Raw genomic sequence first — 25,019 nt, 5'->3', positions numbered from 1 at the left:
TAGGTGATAGATATTGCCACATTATTGTAAATACAGCACAGGCAGTTTCTGGTATATAATGTTTGTAACATCCCACTGAGGACAGAGCCCCACACGCTGCCCTGCAGGACAGACCTGCGGCAGGGCAGCAGAACATGTTAGAGATAAACAGAATAAACAACCTGGAAAACAGCACAGATGAATTATGGCTTCTTCTTTGGCAACGGGGCAAAACCACAGAGACTTTCTACAATCTCGGAATCATCAATACCTGCAGATTCTGACACCCCCTCAATGGATTTGGGGTGAGCTCCCCCTCCCCACTTACCTGCAGGGTCTGGGGGAGTCAATGCTGCCATGACCAGGGGCAAGGCAAACCGTGTGGATCTGCTGCTGTTCCTCCTCTTCCTCCTCCTGTTCCTGTTCCTGCTCCTCCTTTTCCCTAACCTCCTCCTCAACTCTCTCTCTCCTCTTCCTATTGCTCCTCCTCCCTGACCACCCCAGATCCCCTTTTCCTACCCACCTCTCCCCCATGGCTGCAGCACCAGCGTTTGGGTAGAGGGAACCTCCCAAGAGCCCCCCAGGTATGGGCAGGGGGCTTGGGGACCCACCCAGTGCAGATCCATTCCCCTCTCCCAGAGCCTCACGGAATCACTCCAGGGATCAAGCGATGGGAACACTAAGGCATCACCATGGAACCACCCATTTTCGATCCCACCCCCACCCTTCCCTCCCCATTCCCATTGTTCCCCCAACCCAAAGACCCCTCCCAACTAAATTGAGGGTCCCATTCCTCTCCTGGACGGAATCCTCTTTTCCCCTGCTCTCCCACCCCTTTCCGTTGTGCCTCCAGCTCTACCTCTCGCCCCTGGGCTTGGATTTGGGGATCCAGGCCCCTCCTTTTCAGTTTGGGGATCACATCCCCCCTTTCCCTCAATTTGGGCAATTCCTGGCAGCTTTTTCATGGGAGGAATCCCTGAGCTTTGGGACTTTTGGGATGCAGCTTAGGAGGGGGACAGCTCTGTCGGGCTTTCCCCTTCCTTTGTGGTCCCTCAGCTGCCCCCGACACCCTGGTGGTGCTGGGATTTCCCTCTGGGGACAAGGACGTTCATCCCCTTCCAGGAGACCAATGCCCAGCTGGGGCTCCAGGTCAGGGGTCCTTGAGCAGCTGCCCCAGAACCTCCACCAGGGTCTCCCAGCGCAGCCGGAGCCGCTCAGCCTGGGCTTCCCAAAGGCCTCAGCAAGGCCCAAAGCCCTCCCAGGAACCCTCAACTCCCTCAAACCCAGCATCCCCCGCATCCCCTGCCAAGTTCCCCCCATGGCACCGGCCATGTCCTTGTCCCCACATGTCACTGGCCATGTCCCACCATGTCCTCACCCATGGCTGTCTCCCCACCATGTTTCCATCCCTGTCATTGTCCCCCATGTCTCCATCCATGCCTGTGTCCCCCCATGTCCCTGGAGATGGCCCTGTCCCCCTCCATGTCCATGCATGCCCATGTCACTCTCCATGTCTAATGCTTTTTCTCTTTTCGAGCCTGGTCTTATAAGCTCTCAGAGATAAGCATTATACCCTTGATAGCTCAGCTACCTCGGGTGGCATAAAACAAGCAAGATGACTCCTGTGAGAGTGTTGGAAATAAAAAGTTTTAATAAAAGGCAAAAATAAAAAAGCTTTTTACAGAGAAAAGCCGAGTCAGGGCAAGAGGTTATTGCTTCTGCTAAAACACTTCAATTATCTTCTTTTGTTCTCTTCTTTTCTAGGGAATTGCTTAGGTGGGACTTTTTGGCTCCTGTCCAATTAGTTACCCTTAAGTTTGAAGTGAAGTCCCCAAGGTCCTATGAAGTGTCTTTTAACCAAATTGAGGAGAGAAACTTCTGGGCTTTTTTCCTTTCCAAGGGAACAAAGGGTAACTTGTTTACTCTGTCAACACGGGGCACATTCTTACACGTGTCCCACCATGTCTGTGTCCTAACATGACCACATCCACTTCTTAGTTCAATGTCTATTGTTATTTCAGTATTGGATATTTTAAAGGGATAAAGAGAAATGAAAACAAAATCAAAGCCAAAAGAAAAAGACTTCCGTGTCCACGCCGGCTGAGGATCCATGTGCTTGGGTGGAGGGAAGAACATTTTTGGGAGTTTCTACCCCACTGTCTCCAAAATCTTGGTCTTTTCCCCAGTTTTTCCACCATCTGGCTGCAGAAGACACCCTTGGGCAATAGGAAATTAAAATCATGGAATCTCTGAAGCTGGAAAAGACCTTGTCCTGGTTCAGAGCAAATTTGGGAGAGAACCCCCAAAGGGATTCCTCTAGAAAGCAGATTATATCAGCCCTCCCCCAACTGGTTTGGGAAAAATACCTCCTTGGAGGAAAGTGGAAAAAACTGTTATTTAAAGAATAAAACCTAAACAACATTAAACAATAAAACCTATTGCTGCTCTAAAAGAGAGACAAACTCAGAAAGTTCCTCTGTGGGTTGTAGCTCAGCTCACTCAGTCTCTTATCAGTCCCTCCAGTGCTGGAAATGCCGCAGTCCAGGCCTGGCCCACTGAGCCACAGGTGTGAGCTGCCCGTGCTCTTCTGGGTGTTCAGTCCAGAGCAGGTTTAAACAGGTCCAAAGAAAAGGGAAAAAAACACACAGTCCAAGGAACTTCACTGCCACAGCTAGCTAAAACTAATTAACAGCAAAGGAGAGCTCTGTCCCGCTGTCTGTCCATCTGCAGACAACCCAGCCCAGGAGCAGAAATGTGGAGGAGTGAGTGCAGTTTCTGAAAACAAACTCTGCCCTTCTCTCCCTCCTTTGCTCTCGGAACAAGTCTTAAAGGTGAAAAACTTATTATTCACCATAAAAAGAACAGACAACTGGGGATACAAGCATCATACAGTCAACCCAGGACATACCTCCAAGACCATTCAGTATTCCTTGATGCCACCAGAAGATAGGATTGAAGGCAAAAGATTTTATGGAGTTGAAAGTGAATAAATCTGCTCTCCCCAAGGAATTCCCATTGTTGGTCTGTGCCCCAATGGATGTTCCTGCCACTGGGTTTATCTAGGCTTACAGGGCACGAGTAGGATGTGGAGCCTCCCAGCCAAGTGTCTTCCTAACACAGATGACCAGGCCCATAGATCACGAGTTCTCTGCCCAATGAGGGTCATCGGAGATCATCCAACGTGGATCCTCCCATAGGGAATGGAGCTGGGAGGAGCTCTTCCCACCCTTGGGGAACTCACAGGGTTTCCCCCCCTTAGTGGCGCCTCCGTTGGTGTTTGGTCAAGGTGGAGCTCGTGGAGAAGCTCTTTCCACACTCCCCACACTTGTAGGGCCTCTCCCCAGTGTGGATGCGCCGGTGCACAGTGAGGTGGGAGTTGTCCTTGAAGCCCTTCCCGCAGTCAGGGCAGCGGAAGGGCCTCTCATCCGTGTGACTCCGCTGATGGACGAGGAGACTGGAGCTGATCTGAAACCTCTTCCCACACTCAGAACACTCGTAGGGCTTCTCCCCGGTGTGGATGCGCTGGTGTTTTCTCAGGTCGGAGTGCCACCCATAGCTCTTCCCACATTCCAAGCAGGTGTAGGGCCGTTCCCCGGTGTGGATCACCTGGTGCCGAATCAGGGATGAGCTTTCTCTGAAACTCTTCCCACATTCCCCACACTTGTAGGGCTTTTCCCCAGTGTGGATCTTTTTGTGTTCCGTAAGCTGGCAGTTCAGGCTGAAGCTTGTCCCACACACCCCACACTCGTACGGCTTTTCTCCAGTGTGGATCCTCTCGTGTTTCCTCAGGCCAGAGCTCTGCCTGAAGCTCTTCCCACATTCCCCACACTCATAGGGCTTTTCCCCAGTGTGGATCCTCTGGTGTTGCATCAGGTGGCCCTTCTGGCTGAAGCTCATCCCACATTTCCCACACTCAAAGGGCTTTTTCCCAGTGTGGATTAGCTGGTGCTGCATCAGGGGGCCCCTCTGGCGGAAGCTCTTCCCACATTCCCCACACTCAAAGGGCTTTTCCCCAGTGTGGATCCTCTGGTGTTGGATCAGGATGGAGTTCAAGCTGAAGCTCCTCCCACACTCCCCACACTCAAAGGGCCTCTCCCCGGTGTGGAACCTCTGGTGAAGTCTCAGGCTGGAGCTCCAGCGGAAACTCTTCCCACATTCCTCACACTCGTAGGGCCGTTCCCCAGTGTGGATCACCTGGTGCTGGATCAGATCCAAGCTCCGCCTGAAACCCTTCCCACATTCCAAGCACTTGTGGGGCTTCTCCCTGCCATGAGACTTCTCCACCAGCTCCGAGCTCCGGCTGGATCTCCGCCCGCCTTCCTGGCTCAGGGGGGCTCTTTCCTCCCTGCAGCTCCCTGGGCTGGGTTTGCTGCCACTCCTTGTGCGGGATCTCCAGGACTTTTCCTCCTCCTCCATCTGGCCACACCCTGGGAGTGAAAAATCCTGGTTTGGGGAAAAAAAAAGAACAGAGCACCTTGGACTGGGAGTTCCTCCTGTCCCCACGTCATCTCACAAAGTCATTGGGCATCATGTGTCTGTAAGAACCTCCAAAACACCAAGGTTCAGCATAAAAATCCTCCAAACTTCAAGACACAGATCAAAACCTCCCCAAACATCAAGATTCAGCAAAAACTGTCTCCAAAGTATAAATATTCAGCCCCTAAAAATAAATAAAGCACCAACATTTAACGCAATAAAGCTGAGAAATTCCAAGATTCACCCCTGTGAAAATCGTGGAACCCCTCCACAGTCACCTCCTGTCGGAACTCAAAATGTCCCTCAGACATTTTCAGAGGTTCCAGGCCTTGGTCAGAAGCATTTTAGACCCTGGCAAGCAGCTGAAAACAGTTGTGATTTTGAGTTTGAGCCATGGAATGAGTTACCAACTTTGAAGGTCGAACAAGCGGTCACAGAGGGTTAGATGGTATAGTAGAAGTAGTTACAAATTAGAGGGGAAAATTTTTTAGTATTGTACAGGGGGGTTTTAACACCTGTACAGGGGGGTTTTACTTTGTACAGGGGAGTCAGGAGTTCTAAGATGGAGGAAAGTGGGCCTGATCCTGTTCTTCCTCCTTCTTCTTCCTTGCTTCCATGTTCTTGGTGATGTTGGCACTCACAGATTGGTTTAGAGTAGAAAAGCACATTGTAACATGGATAGTAGGTATTGGGGAAAATCTGTAAACATATAACACGTACTATATCATATAAAAGATAGCAGCAGCCCTGGGCGGGGAGAGAGACGACGGAGACACCGGACAGTGAGGGTGTCAGGAGTGTGTGTGTTTCTGCCTGGGCAGCTGAGCAAGGCAGCCGCAGGGGGGGAAGACAATCTTTTAGATAACTAGCAATAAACTGCCTTGAGACCGAACAACAAGAGACTGCGGAGTTTTTCTTTGGAAGCAAAGGTTGGAGGAGAGACTTTACCACCACATGAGACCCCTGAATCAATCCCGGGGTTCTCACAACCTCCTACATGTGGGGTGGCAATGCTCCTGGGGATGGGGGGAGGCTGTAGATACAAGGAGAGATGGAACAGGGTGGTGATCCCTGTTTCTGCTCCTCCTCCCGTGTCCCTATTCTTCCTCACACTCCTCTTCCTCCTGTTATTCCTCCTTCTCCTGCACAATCCCACCCTCTCCTGCCACATCCATCGTTTAACCATTTTGTTCCTCAAGCCTGCTTCTCCTTCCCTTCTCCTCCTGCCCCCAGGCCCAGCACCCACTGCCGGCTCCCTCTTCCCCCCAGACCCACAGCATCCCAGCCGAGGGGCAGGGATGGAGCTGGGGCAGGTCAGGCTGGGGCAGCGCTGGGCTCTCGGCCGCTCCCGCCCGCACTCGGTCCCCACTGCAGCCGCTCCCGCCAGGACAGCGCGGGGGGGCCCGGCCTTGGCACTGCCCCACTCCCACCTCCCCAAATTCCCCTCGGGGGGCCATGGGGCCAAGGGGGGGGGCGCAGGTGGGGTCCAGGTGGGGAACGCGGGGAGCTGCGAGTCTGCCTGGCAACTGGTGAGTCATCAGCGCCGCAGGCTCTGATTGGCTGAGCTCTGCCTGAGGGCTGCGGCTGCAGCAAAGAGGGGACACCCTGCTCCAGGGGGCATGTCCCACAAACAGGGGACCCCCATGAAAGGAACAAGAGGAAAGTGTCTTTACAAACAGATGCTCTGAATCTGATTGGATATAGGGCCAAAAAATTGTTCATAGGGGTGTGACAGGAGAATCCATTGGTTTCAGAAAATGTTATTTGATGACACAGACTGCTGCTCAGCCAAGGTCTTGCTATATTCATTAACTTGGAGAAGAACAACAAAGCCTTAACAGAGCCATGAATATCATCTCCTACACAACAGTGGGGTGCATATTAATGGGGGTATGTAGTAGGTGGATTGGGATGTCTGTACCTCTCAAGTACTTCAGCCAGCACAGAAAGGAAAAGGGAGATGCAGCCAGGAAAATTAGGATGAAAAGGAGGCTCTGTCCTCTAACACTTGGAGAGACCCCATGGGGAATGTCTCATGGCCTCTCCCTTTTATTAGGAATGACATTACTTTTACAGGACTCCTCTGTCTGCGTTGTGGACAGAATCCTCTGGTGATGTCAATTTTTCCGCACACCCTGGGGCTCATCCCGTATTCCTTCCGATGTCCGGGGCTGCAGGCAGGGAGTGCAGCGGAAGGTGCCTCACCCAGTTTGGGTGATCGGCTCCCTTGGCTGGCGGCGGCACCGGGGATTGATTGGGGACCCGGGAGTGACCAGGAGACAGACGAGTGACACATCAGGGGGGTCTGTGAAGAGTCAGCAGGGAGAGAGCACTGAAAATCTCATCAGTGAGTGCCCTGGGATCTTCAGGGAGTGAACATGGGGAAAGCCAGGGAGGGCTCCTGGCCAAAGGGATGATGATCCCAAAATGTCTCTGAAGGGTCCCTTGGGAGAATGCTGAGGTGGTTTGCACATTCCCCCAGAGGTAATTAAGGACATGGACACCCAGGGGGGCAAGAAGGGAAGCGGAGAAGGGATTTGGACAACAGGGGATGGATGATGTTGGTGTGCTGGGAAGGGATCGGGTGAAGGGGAGTGTGAAGGAATATGGTTACAGCAAGAAACGTCAGGAGAAACCTATGTGGTAATAAAAAGGATGACGGAAAAGAGGAGAAAGAGAAAAATACTCAGGATTGGGATGTTTTTCAGCAGGGTCTTATCCTCACAATTTGCCAGCTGATACTTTGAATTCCCAGTTTCCAGGAGAGGAAAAGCAGGAGGTCAGGATGTCAGGGGTTTCTCTGTGGTGGGCAGCGGCAGCAGCGGGCGCAGAGGTGCGGGACCGGGAGCAGGGCTGGGGGCCTGTGGGGAGCTGCGGGGCCGGGCCGGGGCTGTGGGGCAGCCGGGGCTCAGCGCCGGGCGCTGCCTGAGCCCACCAGCCCCGGGCAGGGCCGGCAGTGGCCCCCGGCCCCCAGGAGGCTGCGGGACGCCCCGGCCGCTGCCCGGCCCCGGGGAGCTGCTGGCCCTGCCCGCCGGGGGGGCCGCCTTTGGACACTGCGGCAGGACAGGCACCGGCTCTGCCACACGGGCTGTGCAGGGGACCCTGAGCATAAGATGGAGAACAAAGGAATATCACAGAAATGTGGATTATACATGGAAGAATCAGGATTTTCTCTTAAGCATGTTGTTTGGGTCCCTGCAGAAAGGAAAGATTTTGCAGAAAGCTCAGCAGCTCTCAGAGGATGAGCACCCACAGGCAGTGACCGGGGCTGCAGGAGTGGCACAAGAAGGCCCTGCAGCACTTGGGCACAAAGGCACAGCAGCTGAAGGCAAGGAGGGATGAGCAAAAGGCCAAGCTGAAGGCAAAGGCCATGGCAGAGTTCCCACAGCCCCTGAGGGACCAACCCCAGGGCCCAAGGGGGCCCCAGCACCCAGGGGACGGTGTCGGCCACAAGCACCCGGCAGAGGCATTGCCCTCCTGGCCAGGGCAGAGCCCACCCAAACAGCCCCTGGGAAGGAGTCGGGGCTCCAGCTGCAGCCCACAAGGACACTGCAAGCACAGACAGCAGCACCCTCAGGAGGAGCAAGTCTGTGGGAATCCAGGGCTTCCCTCTCACTGCCCTGAAGTCCTGGGACCCTGGCAGGGGGTCAGGAACCCCTCTGGACAGAGCCCCGAGAGACACTGTCTCTGATCTCTGTCCATGGAAGAGTTTTCAATCTTACAGGATGAATTACAAGCACTGAATGTTTGATATAAGTAATAACCAAGTATGGCACAGGTGCAAAAGTAAAATTTTTGGATTCTAGATTAGGGGTTCAAAGGGGACAAGATTGAGGAAATTGGGTGTGTTTTGTCCTTTTTCTCCTTCTTCATGCCCTCCATGTTTCACTGTGGTGTTGGCATTTTTCTGTTGGTTTAGGCTGGGGACACACTGTTCAACATAGATGACAGATATTGGCACGTTATTGTAAATCCAGCACAGGTAGTTTGTGGTATTTAATGTTTGTAACATCCCACTGAGGGCAGAGCCCCACACGCTGCCCTGCAGGACAGAGCTGCGGCAGGGCAGCAGAACATGTTAGAGATAAACAGAATAAACAAGCTTGAAAACCAGCACAGATGACTTATGGCTTCTTCTTTGGCAATTGGGCAGAAAGACAGAGACTTTCTACAATCTCGGAATCATCAATACCACAGATTCCGACAAATGGCGCCCCTGGGTGGACATGGATTGTCAGGGGTGTCAGAGCTCCCATCCCATCGGGGACCCACCACACTGCAGCCCTGGAGAACATTCAGGGTGGGTCTGCATCGAGAGGCCTCTCCTGATGGACACAGGAGATGCTCAATCCACTCTGAATCTTAGACCTAAGTGGGACAACTGCTAAAAATGTCTTTGAGTATTCGGGGGAGAAGTAGGAAAGAGGAGTGGCTTTATTCAACCACTCTTAGCAGATATGGGAAAGGGTTTGAAATGCAAGAATTTTTACTTGCTCCTAATTGTGACTATAGTTTACAGGGAAGGGATTTGATCACTAAACTGGGAATGCAAATTAACATTATAAAAGCTGATACAGAGGCTAGTTCTGTTGTACCTTTGTGTCATATGTCTGGCAAGGCCTATGCTGAAGTGAACCCAGAAGTGTGGGTAGCCTCAGGGAAATGGGGAAAATTAGATATGGAGCCTCTTCAAAGTACTTTGAAGCAACCAGCACAAGTGTTGTCTAGAAGCAACACCCTATTCTAAGGGAGAGAAGAATGAAAAATGCATATTATATGATTGGCTCATTGCAAACATTAAAATTAATACTATATGTGTTATGTTGGAAAGTTATGCTCTAGTAATCTCTTTTAAGTAGTGCTATATTAATCTCTTTTAAGTAGTGCTGTATTAATCTCTTTTCCATAGTGTGCTACATACAGTTTTTAGCCTATAGCATAATATTAAAATAGAAACTATACGACATAAGATACTTTTTGTAACTAGCTCAAGGAATGGAAAAGATAATCAAGAAATTCTTTGCATTATCCTCTCTGGATAGAGATCACAGCAACAGACACCTAGAACCCCAGAGAAGAATCACTGCCTCCTTTCCAGAAAAGCTCAGACTTCGAGGAACCAAGAAGGCCGATTTACAAGATGGGGGAGAAGCTAAAATTAAGCAGAAACACCCTGGTTTGAAAGGGATGCTTGAATCATGTATGAGATACATGAATATGCAATAGGCTATTGCTTTTAAGGGGTAATCCTTTGTAAGCAGGGTGCGCTATTTGGTGGAGTGCCAGGCACCAGGACTCCATAATTGTTTACATTTATTGTCTCTTATTGTCCTAATTTTTATGACTATTTTCATTACTATTAAACTTCTAAAATTTTAACAAAAGTGAATGGTGTTTTTCACAGAAAGGAAGGGGAATTAGACAAAGCGCAGGACAAACCCACAGAGCTGTGTGTGCTCGTAAGAGCCGGGCACTGAAATACCCTGAGCAGGAAGGCTTCAATATCTTCTGGTAACACCATGTCAGCTGAAAGGGGGCAAAATCAATTATTGCTTCTTCAGCAACCACTGGATCACTTAAGGTATTTCTGAAAGAAATAATTCCAAGAGAAGGGATTGTGGAAGCAATAGAATCAGACAGTAGAACTTATTTTACAGGAAAAATACTTCAGGGGGTTATGTCAGCTTTAGGAATACGATGGGACCTCTATAACCCCTGGCACCCCCACAGCTCAGGCTGGGTACAAAGAATGAATGGGGAACTAAAGAAACACCTTTGGAAGCTGGGGATAGGAACCAGGATGCCATGGATACAGCTTTTGCCATTGGCAGTGGCAAGAAGAAGAGCAAGACCCAGGGCAGATATTCAATTCAATCTCCCATGGAATTCATCTTGGGAATTCCTTACCCTGGGAATTCTCCACCTAGTGCAGGGTGGAGATAAGGGATGCACAGTTAAAGCAGTTTGTGGCCAGAATCCTGTCTCTGGTGCCATCTCTCCCCCAGGAAGCTGGGCTGGCACAGAGCCTGCCTTGGCACTTTGCTGTTGCCAACATCCAAGCAGGACATCGGCTCCTGCCTAAGGAGTGCAGAGCAGCACCACTGGTGGCCAAGTGGCCCGTGCCAAGTGGCCCCGAGGCCAGAAACAGCCGCCAGCACAGCTGAGCACGGGGGGACCCCTCAGCCTCGGCTCCAGGTCTCTGCAGCCCCGGAGATTTGCACTTCCCGCCTGCAGCAGGAGGATGGGAGGCCCCCACTGAGCTGCACTGAAGGCAGCGCAGCAGCAGCCAGGGCTCCACAGCGGGGCAAGGCCCTGGGCCTGCCCACACATCCTCTGCTGAAATCCTCGGCCTGGCCACCCTCCTTTGGCAGCTCCAGCCACCGGGGACAGCCCTTGCTGCCACTGCTGCAGCTTCAGCGCTCTCTGGGCTGCCCTGCCACAGCTGCTGGGGAGACAACGGGACAGTTCCACTCAGTTACACTCACACTGCACTGGCTGGGTTGTTGGAAAACGTAGCAAGTTTCATTAAAAAAAAAAAAATTATTTCTCTACTCAGGCTTGGTTTGCCTTTGCCTTGCAGAAAGAAATTTTAAAGGTTTTGTTAAGGGATGTCACAACACTCAACGGAGGTGAGTTTAACATCTCAACACACTGGAAATGGCCCAAAAGATACCCACAAAGATAACGCCCAGCAGCAAAACATCAACCCCAGCAGCAAACAGCAACCAACACCTACTCCAGACACTGCCCCAGGAACAGCTGGAGACACCTGGTCTGCAAAAGACTGAGAAGGAAATCCAGGAGCTCGAACCTAATTAACATCAGAGGCAAAGAAATCTGGGTCCAATAGGAAATCAAATACTAAAAACTGCACAACTTGGAAGCAATGATCATTAAACTAATGGATTTAGATTGGTTCAGACTGTATAAAGTTTGGGAAGAATCTAGTATAATTCACATGTCATGGAATGATTTTCTCCGCACAGCCGGGCTATGTGTGGATGAAATGATTTCTGTTGCACATGTCTGCCAGAACCAAGGAACACTATAACTCTCTAACACTAAAGATATTTTTGGAGAGTTTTTGTTTTCCCTGCTCTTTCAGTGACTAGATTACACCTTGGGAATAATTTTTAATTATAATCCTTGTTTTATATTTTCAGATGGGTTTGGACAGGGTTGTGAGAATCAATTTTTAGTCCTACGAGAAGAAGTATGTGAGAAATGCAGATTAAATTATTGGCTTTCCGCGAATACTAAAATGAATATTATATGTGTTATGTTGGAAAGTTATGCTGTAATAATCTCTTTGAAGTAGTGTGGTAAACATAGTTTCTAAGCTATAGCATAATATTAAAATAGAGCCTATGTGATGTAAGATACTTTTTGTAACTACCTCAACAAATGGACAAGATAACCAAGAAATCCTTTGCATACTGACGAAAAATTCCAAGAGAAGAATTACGAGACCTCCTCATCATGACTGTTCAGACTCCTTCCAGACTTCTAGGAACCAAGAAATTAATTTACAAGAGTTATTAAGGGGGGGGCAGAAACTAAGCAGAAGACATCCCTTATTTGAAAAGAATGTTTGCATCATGTATGAGATATAGGAATATACAACAGACTATTGCTTTTAAGGGATAATCCTTTGTTAGCGAGCCATGCTTTTCTTAGGAAAGCATCTGGACCTCCATAATTCCTTGTTTTTAATTGTCCTTTATTGTTCTGACTCTGATTGTCCAAATTCTTACTGCTCTAATTTTTTATTACTATTTTTATAACTATTTTATTACTATTTAACTTTTAAAATTTTAAAAAAGGTTATTGGCATTTTTAACAGGAAATATACCAGGGTTAATTATATAAAAAAATTTATTTCTCTGCTCAGGTTTGGTTTGCCTTTGCCTTGCAGAAAGAAATTTTAAAGTTTTTGTTAAGGGATGCTACACCATTCAATGGAGATTAGTTTAACATTTCAACAGACTGGGAATAGCCCAAAAGATACCCACAAAGATAACGCCCAGCAACAAAACATCAACCCCAGCAGCAAACAGCAACCAACACCTACCCCAGACACTGCCCCAGGCAGAGCTGGAGACACCTGGTCTGCAAAAGACTGAGAAGGAAATCCAGGAGTTCGAACCTAATTAACATCAGAGGCAAAGAAATCTGGGTCCAATAGGAAATCAAATACTAAAAACTACACAACTTGGAAGCAATGAACATTAAACCAATGGATTTAGATATGTTCAGACTGTATAAATTTAGGAAAAATCTAGTAAAACTCACATGTCATGGGATAATTTACTCTGCACAGCCGGGCTATGTGTGAATGAAATTATTTCTGTTGCACATCTTTGCCAGAACTAAGGAATGCCTTGACTCTCTAACACTAAAGATATTGTTGGAATTTTTTTTTCCCTGCAGTTTCAGAGACAAGATTACATTATGAGAATAACTTTCCATAATAATTGTCCTGGCTTGTAAGATAAGCATGTATTCTATTTGCCATCTGTTGGAGGTTGGGCTGGGGAGGGATTTAATGGTAGTTCTGGGGATAAGCCTGATAGCACAGGACTCCCAGCTCACAGTAAGTTTATACAAAATAACCGCTGAGGACAAAAATGAGATAAATCCCAAAGTGTGATTTGGGAAGAGGCGGGGAGATTAAACACTCCACTCAGGAAGAGGCGGGGAGGTTAAACGAGGTTTGGGTCACACACTGTGGAAGGGGATATTGGCCAAAGGGTTTATGTGATAAGTGCCTAGAAGGGGAACTAGCCATATCTTAGAGCTTGCCACAAGCCTAGGAATAATCAAAGCGGACTCTGAGATCTGCTTTCGTTGGTTTCAAAACGGGCTAAGGGGAAAATTGACATCAAAAGCTCAAATCATTACTGTTGAGTGCCGGAGGTTAAATAAAGTACCCTGCAGTGCAGATACAGTTAAACTATCAAGGTGGAGCATCTTTAAACAGAGGTATGCAGCTCAGTCCAGGTATGACACCACAGAAGATTATTCTTGCTGCCGAGAAAATGGTTTACCTCACCACTGGTGGCAACCCAGTGGGCATAGGCAAAGGCAGAGGAATAATAATAATCGTGGGGATCCTGATCAATCTGAGTCTAGCAATGTGCCTCAAGACCAGCACGCATTGCATTAACTGGCCCAGCACAGAGGTGTGAGGCCCCAGTGACAGGTGCGGGCACTGCATACAGGCTGTCCGGAGAGGACACGGGGAATCGGAGGCTCCAACACCTCCAGCCCCAAGGAACTGCGGCAAGGGTAAGCTAAGTGGGCACTGTCCCATAAATGGTACCCAGCAGGGGATATGCAAGCTAAAAGAAAGAATAAGGTGTTACTCACAAAGGGCGACCCCTAAGGACGGGCAGTCAGAGCACAAGGTACATAAAAGAAATGTTGAACAGATATCTGTCCCAATCTGTGATAAATGTAACCGCACAGTATGGACTGGGGGAAGGATGGAGTCAGTGTTTGTAGCATACTTTCAGGCTAACCCATTGTGTTATGACAATAACCACTTGGGAATGTGTGTTATGGGTGGATAGACATACTGGGTTGGGAAGAACTTAAAATATGAGACCAAGATGTCCCTCAAAAATGAGCCAGTTATCTTAGACCTTTTAGAGGATTAGGATGACCGCGTTTGTTTGCAATATGACAGGATGTTCTGCTTTTCAAGAACAAAGAGGGCGTGGACCCAGAGAGCAAAATTTAACAGGTATCACAGGAACTAAAAAGACAGGAGGCAGAGATGAGAAAAAGAAGGATGGAGCAAGAAAGGCTGAGAACCCTAAGCGAGCAATATGATCAGCTCAAAAAACAATATACCAGTTGGAGTTTCCCTGCCTCAGATCAAAACCTATTTGTGGATTTGATGCAAGAAACTGCAACAGAATTGAGGTTGTCCAATTGCTGGATCTGCGGAGGGCTCAAGTCTGCAGAGAAGTGGCCTTGAAAAGGTGAGAGCTTAGCTCTAGATCAACTCCTGAAATGGGATAATGCTATAATTAGGACACTTTGCATTAGCGGGGAGGGAAAGGAGCACACTGAAATGGTGGGATACACTTCATGTCTGTCCACTCCAACAGAAAATTCCTTTAACAAAAGCAGAATCTGGCAGCCAGAAAACCCTACTGGAGTACTCCAGTACCTAGTAGGTACCTAGTAGGGTACTGGAGCTGGGAAAAAGAAACTAAATGTGAATGGAGAGAAAAAAATGAAACACTGCTGGAACAAAGGCTTCGGAGCTAACCCTTACCAATCCTTAGATGAACTGAGAGGATTCTGGAGTAAACCCGAAAACACATAGGTCAGGTGGAAAGCCCCGAATGGTTTATATTGGATTTGTGGGAAGAAAGCATATAGTGAACTACCTCAGCGGTGGAGAGGGTCATGCACTGTGCAATTATCAGACATGCTTTCTTTACCCTACCTCAATCAGAACACAGCTCACTAGGGGCCCCCTATACGAAACTTTGAGCAGAAGGGATTTGAAAAAGAAATTCCCTATCTTTGGTGGGGATCAGACCTGGGGCGAGAAGTGGCCAGCAGAAAGAATAATAGAGGATTATGGTCCTGCAATATGGGCCCAGGATGAAAGCTGGGGGTATAGGACCCCAAATTATCTGTTAAACCAACTAATAAGACTTTGGGCAGTGGTAGAGATTGTCTCTAACACACCTCAAATGCCCTTGAGCTGTTGTCTAAACAACACTCCCAAATGAGGGCCTTCATCAAAACAGAATAGCCCTGGACTATTTACTAGCAGAGGGAGTAGTAGGGGTCTGTGGAAAGTTTAATGAATCATAATGCTCTATAGAGATTGATGACTATGGAGAAACCATCAGAGGCCTGATGACAGAAATTAAAAGTGTAGCACATGTCCCACTACAAAAATGGAACTCCATACTCCAAGCATCCTGGTGAGATCACCTGTTTGATGGAGCATGGTGGAAAAAGGTAATATTTTTTTATATTGTGTTCAATAGCTGGGATCATATTCCTACCCTGCCTGATACCATGCTTTATCAGGTTGATACACTCAGTAGTGCAGGGTATGCAGGTGACTGCCATGCCCACAGACCCAGAATGTGCTATGTGAAAAACAAATCAGGTATCAAAAATAATGAAATTGGGGGAGGAAAATCTACATGGTAGGGCAGCAGATGCTTTGGCCAGATTCAAAGAGCAGAACACTGCAGGGAGAAGGGGATGTCTACAAATTGTACCAGGGAATTCCAAGACAAGAGTGGGATAATAAGCCTTGAGGGAACTAAGAGGCTTCTCTCCTCCTTATAAAGAACTAGGAAATGGGATAGTAGTATAGGGTAGAAGTAAAGTTACATGTAATTATGTAGAAAGTTTGGAAAGCAGGAATTACTATGTTTATGTAGAAGGGGAGGGATTTTTTTGTGCATATGGGATAATTCATGTAGATAAAAATTGTCATATATATTTTATGTATGTATTGGTAAGATATACCCTTATAAAAAGATTTTTAAGCACACAAGTCAGTGTCGGGGATTGCATCACAGTGTTGAAACCACCTGGACAAGAGGAAGGAGAACTTCATTTACAAATGAATGAATGTGGCCAGCCCAGAGCTGGGTGTTCCTCAAGGTGATCCACCAGGATGATGAATACCTGATAAATATCTAAGACTGAGATAGCTGGAGCCATCGGTGAGATACATCTCAATACTGGATTACTGGATTCCTGGATTCTGGGAACACATCGTGGATGTTTATCACTCCCCAGACATGCTTTTGTTTAGCTCCTTGCAGAGAATGAAATCCACAGGAATATGTGCAGTCCTGAAAGGGACTCTACCTCGGGCAGGAAAAATCGTATAAAAACCGCTTGGCAGGACAGTCCGTGTGAAACAGGGGACCCTCTGCTGTAGCGATCAGACCTGTGTCTCACCCAGCACCGGTACCCAGGCTCTGCACTGACCCTTTTTGATTGGATTGTGGCTCTTCTTTTTTTTTTTCCTAAATTTATACTTTGATAATTTAATAAATTTTCCTTAATTAATAAATTGAAGCATTCATTTACAACAAAGGTGATCCTTTAACACATTAACAGTTAATAGTTTGTTTAAAAATATGCTTTAAAAAGAAAAAGATGAAAGCAGCAGATTCTGGGGTGGCCACATATGAGTCATCCAATGGCTGCTCTGGAAGAGGAGCTTCGTTCCAGGCAGCCTGGGGAGGAGCTTAAGAAATGCAAATTAACAGTGTTGGGGTAAAGCATGGACAATGTGTCTGGGTTTCTTGCCTGGGGCTGGAATTGGGCTGATTCCCTCTGCCCCTCACCCCAAGCTCTGCCATCTTCCACAGATGGAATTTCAACAGCTGAAGGCAGAGCCCATGGTGAGGATCCCTGACTCTGCAACAGAAATGGCTGAAGCTGCAAAGGGAAACAGCAAATGGAGAATGTTGTGAAAACTTCACTAAAATAAGGGGCGGGGCGGGGAAATCATCCCTCTGCCCACTCCAACATGTGCTGTCACTGTCTATGTTTTATAGGGTGGATTAGAGTAGTGGGGTTTTTGCTACTACAGGTTCAGCAAAATCAGTTGGAATACAAGTATTTGATGTTTACATTAGAGAAAGTCGGTCACTTGATGCAGCCCTGGCTCCTGAGGAAGTGCCAAAACTGGGAAAACCACAAACGGCTACCAGAATAAATCCTACAACACCACGGACCAGCCCCTGGGGACCCTAAGGAACTCATATCAGGAGCCACAGAACCCATTTATAATTTCAAAGGCATCATTAGATTACAAGCTGTCCTCCAAATAAGAACCAACCAGACAAATCCAGCTCCTCACCTTCCTGCCGACTAAGCCACAGAAATGAGGAACACAACATTTCACCAGGGGATGGGATCAGATTATCTGTTAGCAGAAAAAGGAGGAGTTTCTGGAAAATGACTCAAACTGCTGTTGGCAAAGAGATGACAAAGGAAAAGTGGTGAAAAAGATAACAAAGGAAATAAGAAAGCAGATCATGTTCTGGCTCAAATGTGGAAAGGATGGGAATGGGACACGGTTTTGTGGTGCCCTGGCAGACCATGGGTTAAACGAATGCTGCTTCTCTTATGCGCTACAGCAACTCTCATCTTTTTAGCAAGCGCCTACACCTTGGCAGTGCAGCTCATCCAGCAGCTGAGCCAGGGGATGCAGGTGGCAGCCAGGCCTCCTGATCCACAAACGGCTACAAAAGGACAGGGAATGAGGGCACCGAGAATAATCCCAAAACCAAAGAGGACCCGGGAAGAACAAAACAGAGTCAAGGAGTAAATCTGCCTGGAGATAGGGCCAGGAACTTGTAGATAGGAACGTAACGGGGAAAAAACATCAGTTCCAATAAATATTACTAATTGACCCAGACAGCTGCTCAAAGTCCCGCTACATTCCCAAACTTCGAGGAGAAGAACAAAGACTTAACAGAGCCATGAATATCGGCTGGTATACAAAAGGAGGGTGCATATTAACGAGGACAGGCAGCAGGCGCATCGGGAAGTCTGAACTTTCCAAGGACCTCAGCCCGTGGGCAAAGGCACAGGGAGATGCGGCCGGGAAAATGAGGATAAAAAGGAGGCTGCGGACTACAACCATGGCAGAGAGCGCACGGCAAATGCCCCACGGCCTCTCCCCCTGCTCAGCAATAAAGTCACTTTTACAGGACTCCTCGCTCTCCTCCGGCCACAGAAACCTCCGGCGACGGGAATTTCCCCGCACGCTCCCGGCCGCGGGGCAGCCCCCTCGGTCCTACCCACAGCAGCCGGGCCGAGCCAGCGCTGCTCCGGCAGCGGCTCCTGCCCAGGCCCCGGCGGGAAGGAGACCGCGGGCAGCCGCTCCCGCCGCGCCCTCAGCCCGGGGCCGGCACGGCCCGGACACGGCACCACCGACCCGCCGCAGCCCCCTGCCGCCCCCTCCGCCCGCAGCCGGCCCCGAGCCCCCGCAGAACCCAGCGCGGCTCCCACCTGCGCCGGGGCCGCCTCCGAGCTCCGCCGACGCCGCCTCACCGCGCTCCGGCCGCTGCCGCCGCTCCCGGGCCCGCACAGACCCTCCTGGCGCCAATGGCGCCGCTGCCCGCCCACGGCCGCCCTCAGCCCGCCGCCGGGGCCGTGCTGCGCCCCGCTCCCACCAATCAGCGCGCCGCAACCGCGACTGACGGCACCAGCGGCCAATGGCAGCGAGCTGGGGGCGGGCTCTGCGCACGGCCCAGACTCGCCCCGCGCTCTCAGGGCCCCCCGCGCTGCGTGAGGGCAAAGCCGGAGATGAGCAACAGCCCCGGGACGGGCCCGGGCCCGAGGCGGGATTGAGCTGCCCACACAAACAAACTTCTCCGCACCTCCCGCCACGGCTTTCCCGGCCCTGCGCCTTCCGTGCCTCCGGCTCTGCGGGAAGCCCGGGAGCCTCCCTTCTCCTGCCCCTCATTAGTGCATCGGTGCTTCGCTGTGATTTCCCCCAGAAAGGGAAACCTGCCCAAAGCCCTGTGGGGGAGCGGGGGAGGGGAGAGATTTCTGGCAGAAAACTCCAAAGACTCAGAGCAGGATGAGGAGAAGTCAGTGCAGAGCCTTAAATGCAGCTTTCCCCACGGCTCCCTGCTCCCAGCTGCACCTCCTCCCCCGGCAGGGCAGGAGACAGGGAATGGGGCCGTGCTCAGCTCATCCCCCGCGGCTTCTCCCTCTGCTCAGGGACAGGAGTCGTTCCCTGCTGCACCCTGCCCTCTCTCCCAGCCGAGACTTCTCCAGGAACTTCTCCGAGCCGAGTCCATCCCCTGGGGCACAGCCCCCTCCAAGTGCTGCAGCGTGGGTCACTGTGCCACGGGCTCGGTCCTGCCAGGCCAGGCTGCTCCAGCGGGGCCCCTCTGCCCACGGGGTCACAGCCTCCTCTCAGGCATCCCCGAGCTCCAGCCTGGCTCCTCCAGGGGCTGCAGGGGGATCTCTGCATCCCCACGGACCTGCAGGGGCATCTCTGCATCCCCATGGAGCTGCGGGGGGATCTCTGCATCCCCACGGAGCTGCGGGGGGATTTCTGCATCCCCACGGACCTGCAGGGGCATCTCTGCATCCCCACGGACCTGCAGGGGGATCTCTGCATCCCCATGGAGCTGCAGGGGGATCTCTGCATCCCCATGGAGCTGCAGGGGCATCTCTGCATCCCCATCGATCTGCAGGGGGAATCTCTTTATCCCCATGGAATCTCTACATCCAGCACTGCCTAGATCTGCCTGAAGCTCTTTTCACTTTCCCCACACCCTTCCCGGCACAGGGAGGGTTTTCCCTCCTCACAGCGCCCTGGGCTGGGTTTGCAGCCCTTCCTCGTGTGGGATTGTTATAAATTATGACACGGGACCAATTTGTGTCACTTTATAAAGAGAATTTTATTAATTTAGCAAGCAAGCAATACGGGCAAATGCAGCGCTGGGCGGCCGGGGAGCCTCTGCTCCCACCAACGGCTCGCCCCGCACCTCCCGGTCTTTCAGTTCTCATACCCCTTCAGTTCCGGATTTGTGACAGTCTCGACGTGCTCTGCATCTGCGCGGCGTGTTGCTAGGGGTCTTTGTCTGCTGGTGGTCGTTTTAGGAAAGCTCCTATTCTTCTTTCTCCGAGGTAGTGTTAACCCTGCAATAACTTCTCCAAATATGGTAACGCAGCTTTCAAAGATCTCTCAATTCCACTGTCTACTAATAGCAGTACATCCTGCCCTCCTGCCCCACTGTTTCCTGCATCTTACACAATCCCTGGAGCTTTTCCTGATGAACAAAAACTATGCTATTGTCTTTCACAAATCCCCCCTTTTGTCTTTTCATCATTTTGTTCATCAAACCTTTGTAATTCTTGGTGGCTTGTAACTAGGATCTCTTCCATTTCTAGGTTTTCTGGCATTGACTCATATTTTGCTCTAATCAGCATCAGGTGTGATGCTTCTAGCCTTCCCTTAATAATGACAGTTCCCCGAGTCCACAACTCCACCACTGGAATCCCTCTGCGGAGGTTTATATCCATAAGGCTCCCATGATACTTTAAGAAATTTATCTCCTGCTACTGACCAATCTGAAGCTATTGTTTCACAGCCCAAGTGCCCACAGAAATATTCTCCAGGGTAGTTGCAATACCCTTTCCCTGGGTTCGATGCTGAGCACATATAAAATCCGTTTCTATCCAAACAAGGCTCTATAGGGGCTAGTTCACATAATTGTGGGTTAAAACTAGGGGATCTGGATGTTATCTGGTTCTGAATTCCCACACCATCCACTCGGGTTAGTGTCCACTTAAAAGGTTGATGTAAAGCTTGGGAGCCCTCTCCTTAGTATACGGTACAAAACATTGTAATACCAATAATTTGCCAATAAGGGTGGAGTCCTGACCTTGCATTTAATGTATAATGTCCTATTCTCCCCTTTTGGGCTTGTTGCCCTGTTGGTGTCTCTGGAGTAATCAGACTGGTCTTCTGGAGGAACTTAGTACTTGGCTGGCAATATTTGGAGCATTTCAGCATTAATCTATTTTTGGGGGCCTGGCTCTTTCCCCTCTGCCTCGCCCGCCGACTCGGGTGCTTCGAGCCGCGGGGTAAACCATCTTCTCGGCAGCAGCGGTACTCACCTGAGCGCCCATTCCCCTGCTCCTGCCTAACCTTGTACTGTTCCCAGTTCTTATCCTTGACCGGGGGTGGGTCACACGGGACCCCCTTTAGTTCCCTTCGACAACACTCTTTTATAATTTGGGCAACAAATGGAGGGGGCTCGTTAGAGTGGAAACAAATGTTTTCTGGATGCACCCCTCTGGTGTAAATTTTCCTCAGATTCAAAGGGAATCCACTAATTTCCCACTCCCCTAATTTCAACACAGCTTTGGTTAATTCTCGTTCAGTCGTGTAACATTCTGTACAAACCCCAGTGGGCAGCCTCCCCCTTGGGCACTGGACTCCCCACCGTTCTTGGCAAACTTTACATGCACAGCATACAAAAGGATAACAATCACAGTCTACCTTATTACAAATTATCAAATAATCACTAACAAGCAGGTAATTATATCCCTCTTGCTCCCCTTTGTGACCAACTTGAATGATGTATACAGAGTTCCTTAGTTTCTCTTAATGGTAACCTTCAAGTCCCCAGGCTGGCTGGTCACTTCCCAGTGGTCATCTGTGGTGACTGGACCTTTGACGTGGCTCGCATGATTCCACCCCTTCTCAGCTGTCCTGATAGCAGTTTCTGTGGTAAGCAAAACAACAAACGGACCTTCCCAACGTGAGGTCAGGCAGGTCTCTTTCCAAGTTTTAATAAGTACTTTATCCCCAGGCTTTATTTTGTGAATGGGGAGGTCCAAAGGTGGTCTCTGCACTAACAGCCCCTTTTTCTGGAGCTCCTCTCTCCTATTCATTATCTGTGTGATGTAGGTGTTGATTTGAAAATTTTCTATACATAGGTGGTTCATGGGGGCCTCAATGTCATATGGCATCCCAAACAGCATCTCAAAGGGTGAAACCCCCACATCAGTGGAGGTTGGGTACGGATGTTCAACAGTGCTAGAGGGGTAAGCATTTTACCCATTACATAACTTAGTCAATTGTTTCTTAATTTCCCCATTCATCCTTTCCACCCTTCCAGAACTTTGTGGGTGCCATGGGGTGTGATGTTTCCACTGTATTCCCGGAGTATTAAAAATGTCCTTTGTCACCTTCAAGGTGAAGTGAGGGCCCTGGTCTGAGTCTACCGCCACCAATATACCATATCTGGGGATAACCTCTTCCAGTATTATTTTTACTACAACATGTGCAGTTGCCCTTGCTGTGGGGAAGGCTTCCACATAGTGGGTGAGGTGATCCACTATGACTAGCAAGTACTTATACCTTCCTATTTTAGGTAACTCTGTGAAATCCACCTGTACGTGAGAAAAGGGTCTGTGAACCAGCTCTGACCACCTATCACTCTCTCTCTTTGCTGCTGCTTATTAACCTTTAAACAGGTTGGACAGCGACTGGTTACCTGCTTGGCCAGGTTATATACCCCTATAGACATATATTTAATAGCAAATTGGTCTATTAGTGCTTGAGTTCCCCAGTGCGTTTTGCTGTGCATTGCCTGTAATACTCTCAATGCCATTGCTTTTGGCAACACCTCCCGACCATCAGGTAATATCCATTTACCTTCCTCTTTTTCCCATACCCCCATTTGGTCCAATTTTTCTTTTTCTTGAACAGTAAATGTTCAAATGAATTTTGGGCCGTGTGAACAGCAATATTTCTCCTCAGGGCTTTCACAAAAACATTCCAAACCACCCCCACAGGTGATACAATTCTCCCGTTGCATGCTCATCGGTTTATATTTTAAAGTTAGTAGTGCTGCTCTTTTTGCCTCCTGGTCAGCTAGATTATTTCCTCTGATTGTGTTTCCCATGCCCTTCTGGTGTCCCCGTACGTACACTACAGCTAGTTCTTTTGGACCCCTTATTGCCTGCAAAATCTGTTTTATCATGCAGCAGTCCTTTACCCTGTGAATTGATGAAACCTCTTTCCTCCCAAATTTTCCCGAAAGTGTGCACAACACCATAGGCATATTTTGAGCCAGTGTAAATTGTCCCCGCCTTTCCCTCTAATAATCTTAGAGCCCTTAATACTGCATACAATTCGCATACCTGGGCGGACCAGGTGGGGCTCAGGGGACCAGATTCCTTTACCTGTAGGGTTTTCCCATCAATTATAGCATATCCCGACCTTCTTTTCCCTTCAAGTACCCTGGATGATCCATCCACAAACAGCTTATCCCCTGTTTCCAGTTCTTCCCCCTCCAGGTCTGGTCTAATCTTTATTTGTTCTTCTATTTGCTGGAGGCAATCATGTGCTAATTCTGAGCAAGGCTCACCATACAGAAACTGTGCAGGATTTTGGAGGGCAGTGGTCTCAAGTGTTAATTTAGGGGATGAAATTAGGATTCCTTCATATTTCAAAAGCCTAGCATCTGTAATCCATTTTTCTGCTTTCGGCTGCAATACTCCCCTTATGTTATGTGGGGACATTACCCTTAACTCGCTTCCAGAGGTAATCTTACCGGTTTCTTCTACCAGCAAAGCAGCTGCCACTATTGCCTGAAAACAGGTGGGCCACCCACGACTAACAGGATCCAGAAGCTTTGATAAGTAGGCTACTGGTTTGTTACTCCCAGCCCAATCTTGAGCCAAAACTCCATATGCCGTCCCCCCATCTACATTAACAAACAGATAAAAAGGTCTCTTCAGATCAGGGAGGCTAAGTACAGGTGCATTACTCAATTCTCTTTTAAGGGCCTCTAATTGTTCCTCATCTTCTTGTGACTATTTGAGTAATCCTTCCTTTGTCAATTTATCATAGTGTCGTGGTTTGACACAGAAAAAGAATTTTTTTTAGAAAGAAGAGGTCAATCCAGTCAAGAGTCAAGTTTAGATACTGACACTTAAAATAACCAATTAAAAGTAGACACGCCTCTGAGAACACAGAGGGGTTAAAAGCAGAATTCCCAAGAGAATTAGCTCTCTCTGGTTCTGGTCATCGCAAGGTACAGACCTCCTTCAGCAACTACGAGTTCAAGAATAGACGGAGAGAGCTAAAGAGAGTGTAAAGATGCCCTCCGTCTTCAGAGAAAAAAAAGCAATCTCTGTTTTTAGACCCTCGGCCCCAGGGGAAAATGAGAGAGATTATAGTCCCGAAATAAAACACTAGACTATTGTTCCTAATAGTCCTTAGCAAAGCATCCTTAAAAGAGCCCTAGAAGCAATCTCTATCCCTGCACGGTAGTAAGAACACTGTAACATAAAAAAAGAGTGTGTCACACTAGCCAGTGTGCCTGAGCAGTGCCACATATAACATGAAAACACAAGAGGTAGCAGCTGTGTTTCCTAAGAGTCCATAATACAAGGGGGACTCCTCTCTTCCCCAATAAACTCAGTATTAATTATGTTAAAAGATAAAAAACTTAATTAAAGATCCAAATGAGTCTCACTATAATTTAGTAGAGTTAAGTAGGAAGAAGAGGAATATTTTAGAAAGTTTTCATTTTAAATTTTGTAGTTTTTTTTTCCTTTTCTTTCTTTTCCTTTTATAGTAACAGTAGTAATAGTGTAATAAAATGTTTCCTTTATTATTAAATTTAGCCTGCTTTACTCTGTTCTCAATCACATTTCACAACATTCAATTGATAAATTGCATTTTCATGGGGCGCTGGCATTGTGCCAGCGTCAAACCATGACACATATAAAAGTTTTATCTTTCCACTGAAATTTCCTATCCACTGCCTGCAGAACCTAAATAGTCCCAATAATTGCCTTACTTGCCTTTTAGTCCTCAGGGCTGGGATTGAGAGGATCCCCTTAACTCTATCCGGATCTAGTTTCTTAGTTCCCTTACTCCACCTGTGGCCCACGTACTTTACCTCTTTTTCTACAAATTGTAATTTGGATTTAGACACTTTCAATCCCTTTATACTCAAAAAGTTCAGTAATCTTATGCTTCTCCTGTCTCACTGCCTCCCCCTCTCGTCCTGCACCTT

The 25,019-nt window shown here is 48.6% G+C and overlaps 1 protein-coding gene across 1 annotated transcript; it reads right to left on the bottom strand.

The window, feature by feature from the left end:
- Nucleotides 1-1,607: 1,607 nt before the first annotated feature.
- Nucleotides 1,608-18,629, bottom strand: LOC115493087 (uncharacterized). The gene is made up of 2 exons (XM_030262470.4): nt 18,472-18,629; nt 1,608-4,422 (listed from the first exon to the last, which is right to left on the bottom strand). The coding sequence occupies exon 2, from the start codon at nt 4,393-4,395 to the stop codon at nt 3,235-3,237; it is 1,161 nt and encodes a 386-aa protein (XP_030118330.4). The 5' UTR covers nt 4,396-4,422; nt 18,472-18,629; the 3' UTR covers nt 1,608-3,234.
- Between the last annotated feature and the right edge of the window lie 6,390 nt (nt 18,630-25,019).

This window comes from Taeniopygia guttata, chromosome 35, assembly GCF_048771995.1.
Source record: "Taeniopygia guttata chromosome 35, bTaeGut7.mat, whole genome shotgun sequence".
Lineage (NCBI taxonomy): Eukaryota > Metazoa > Chordata > Aves > Passeriformes > Estrildidae > Taeniopygia > Taeniopygia guttata.
Note: the sequence above shows the minus strand (reverse complement) of the source record. Positions and strands in the feature narration are given on the sequence as shown.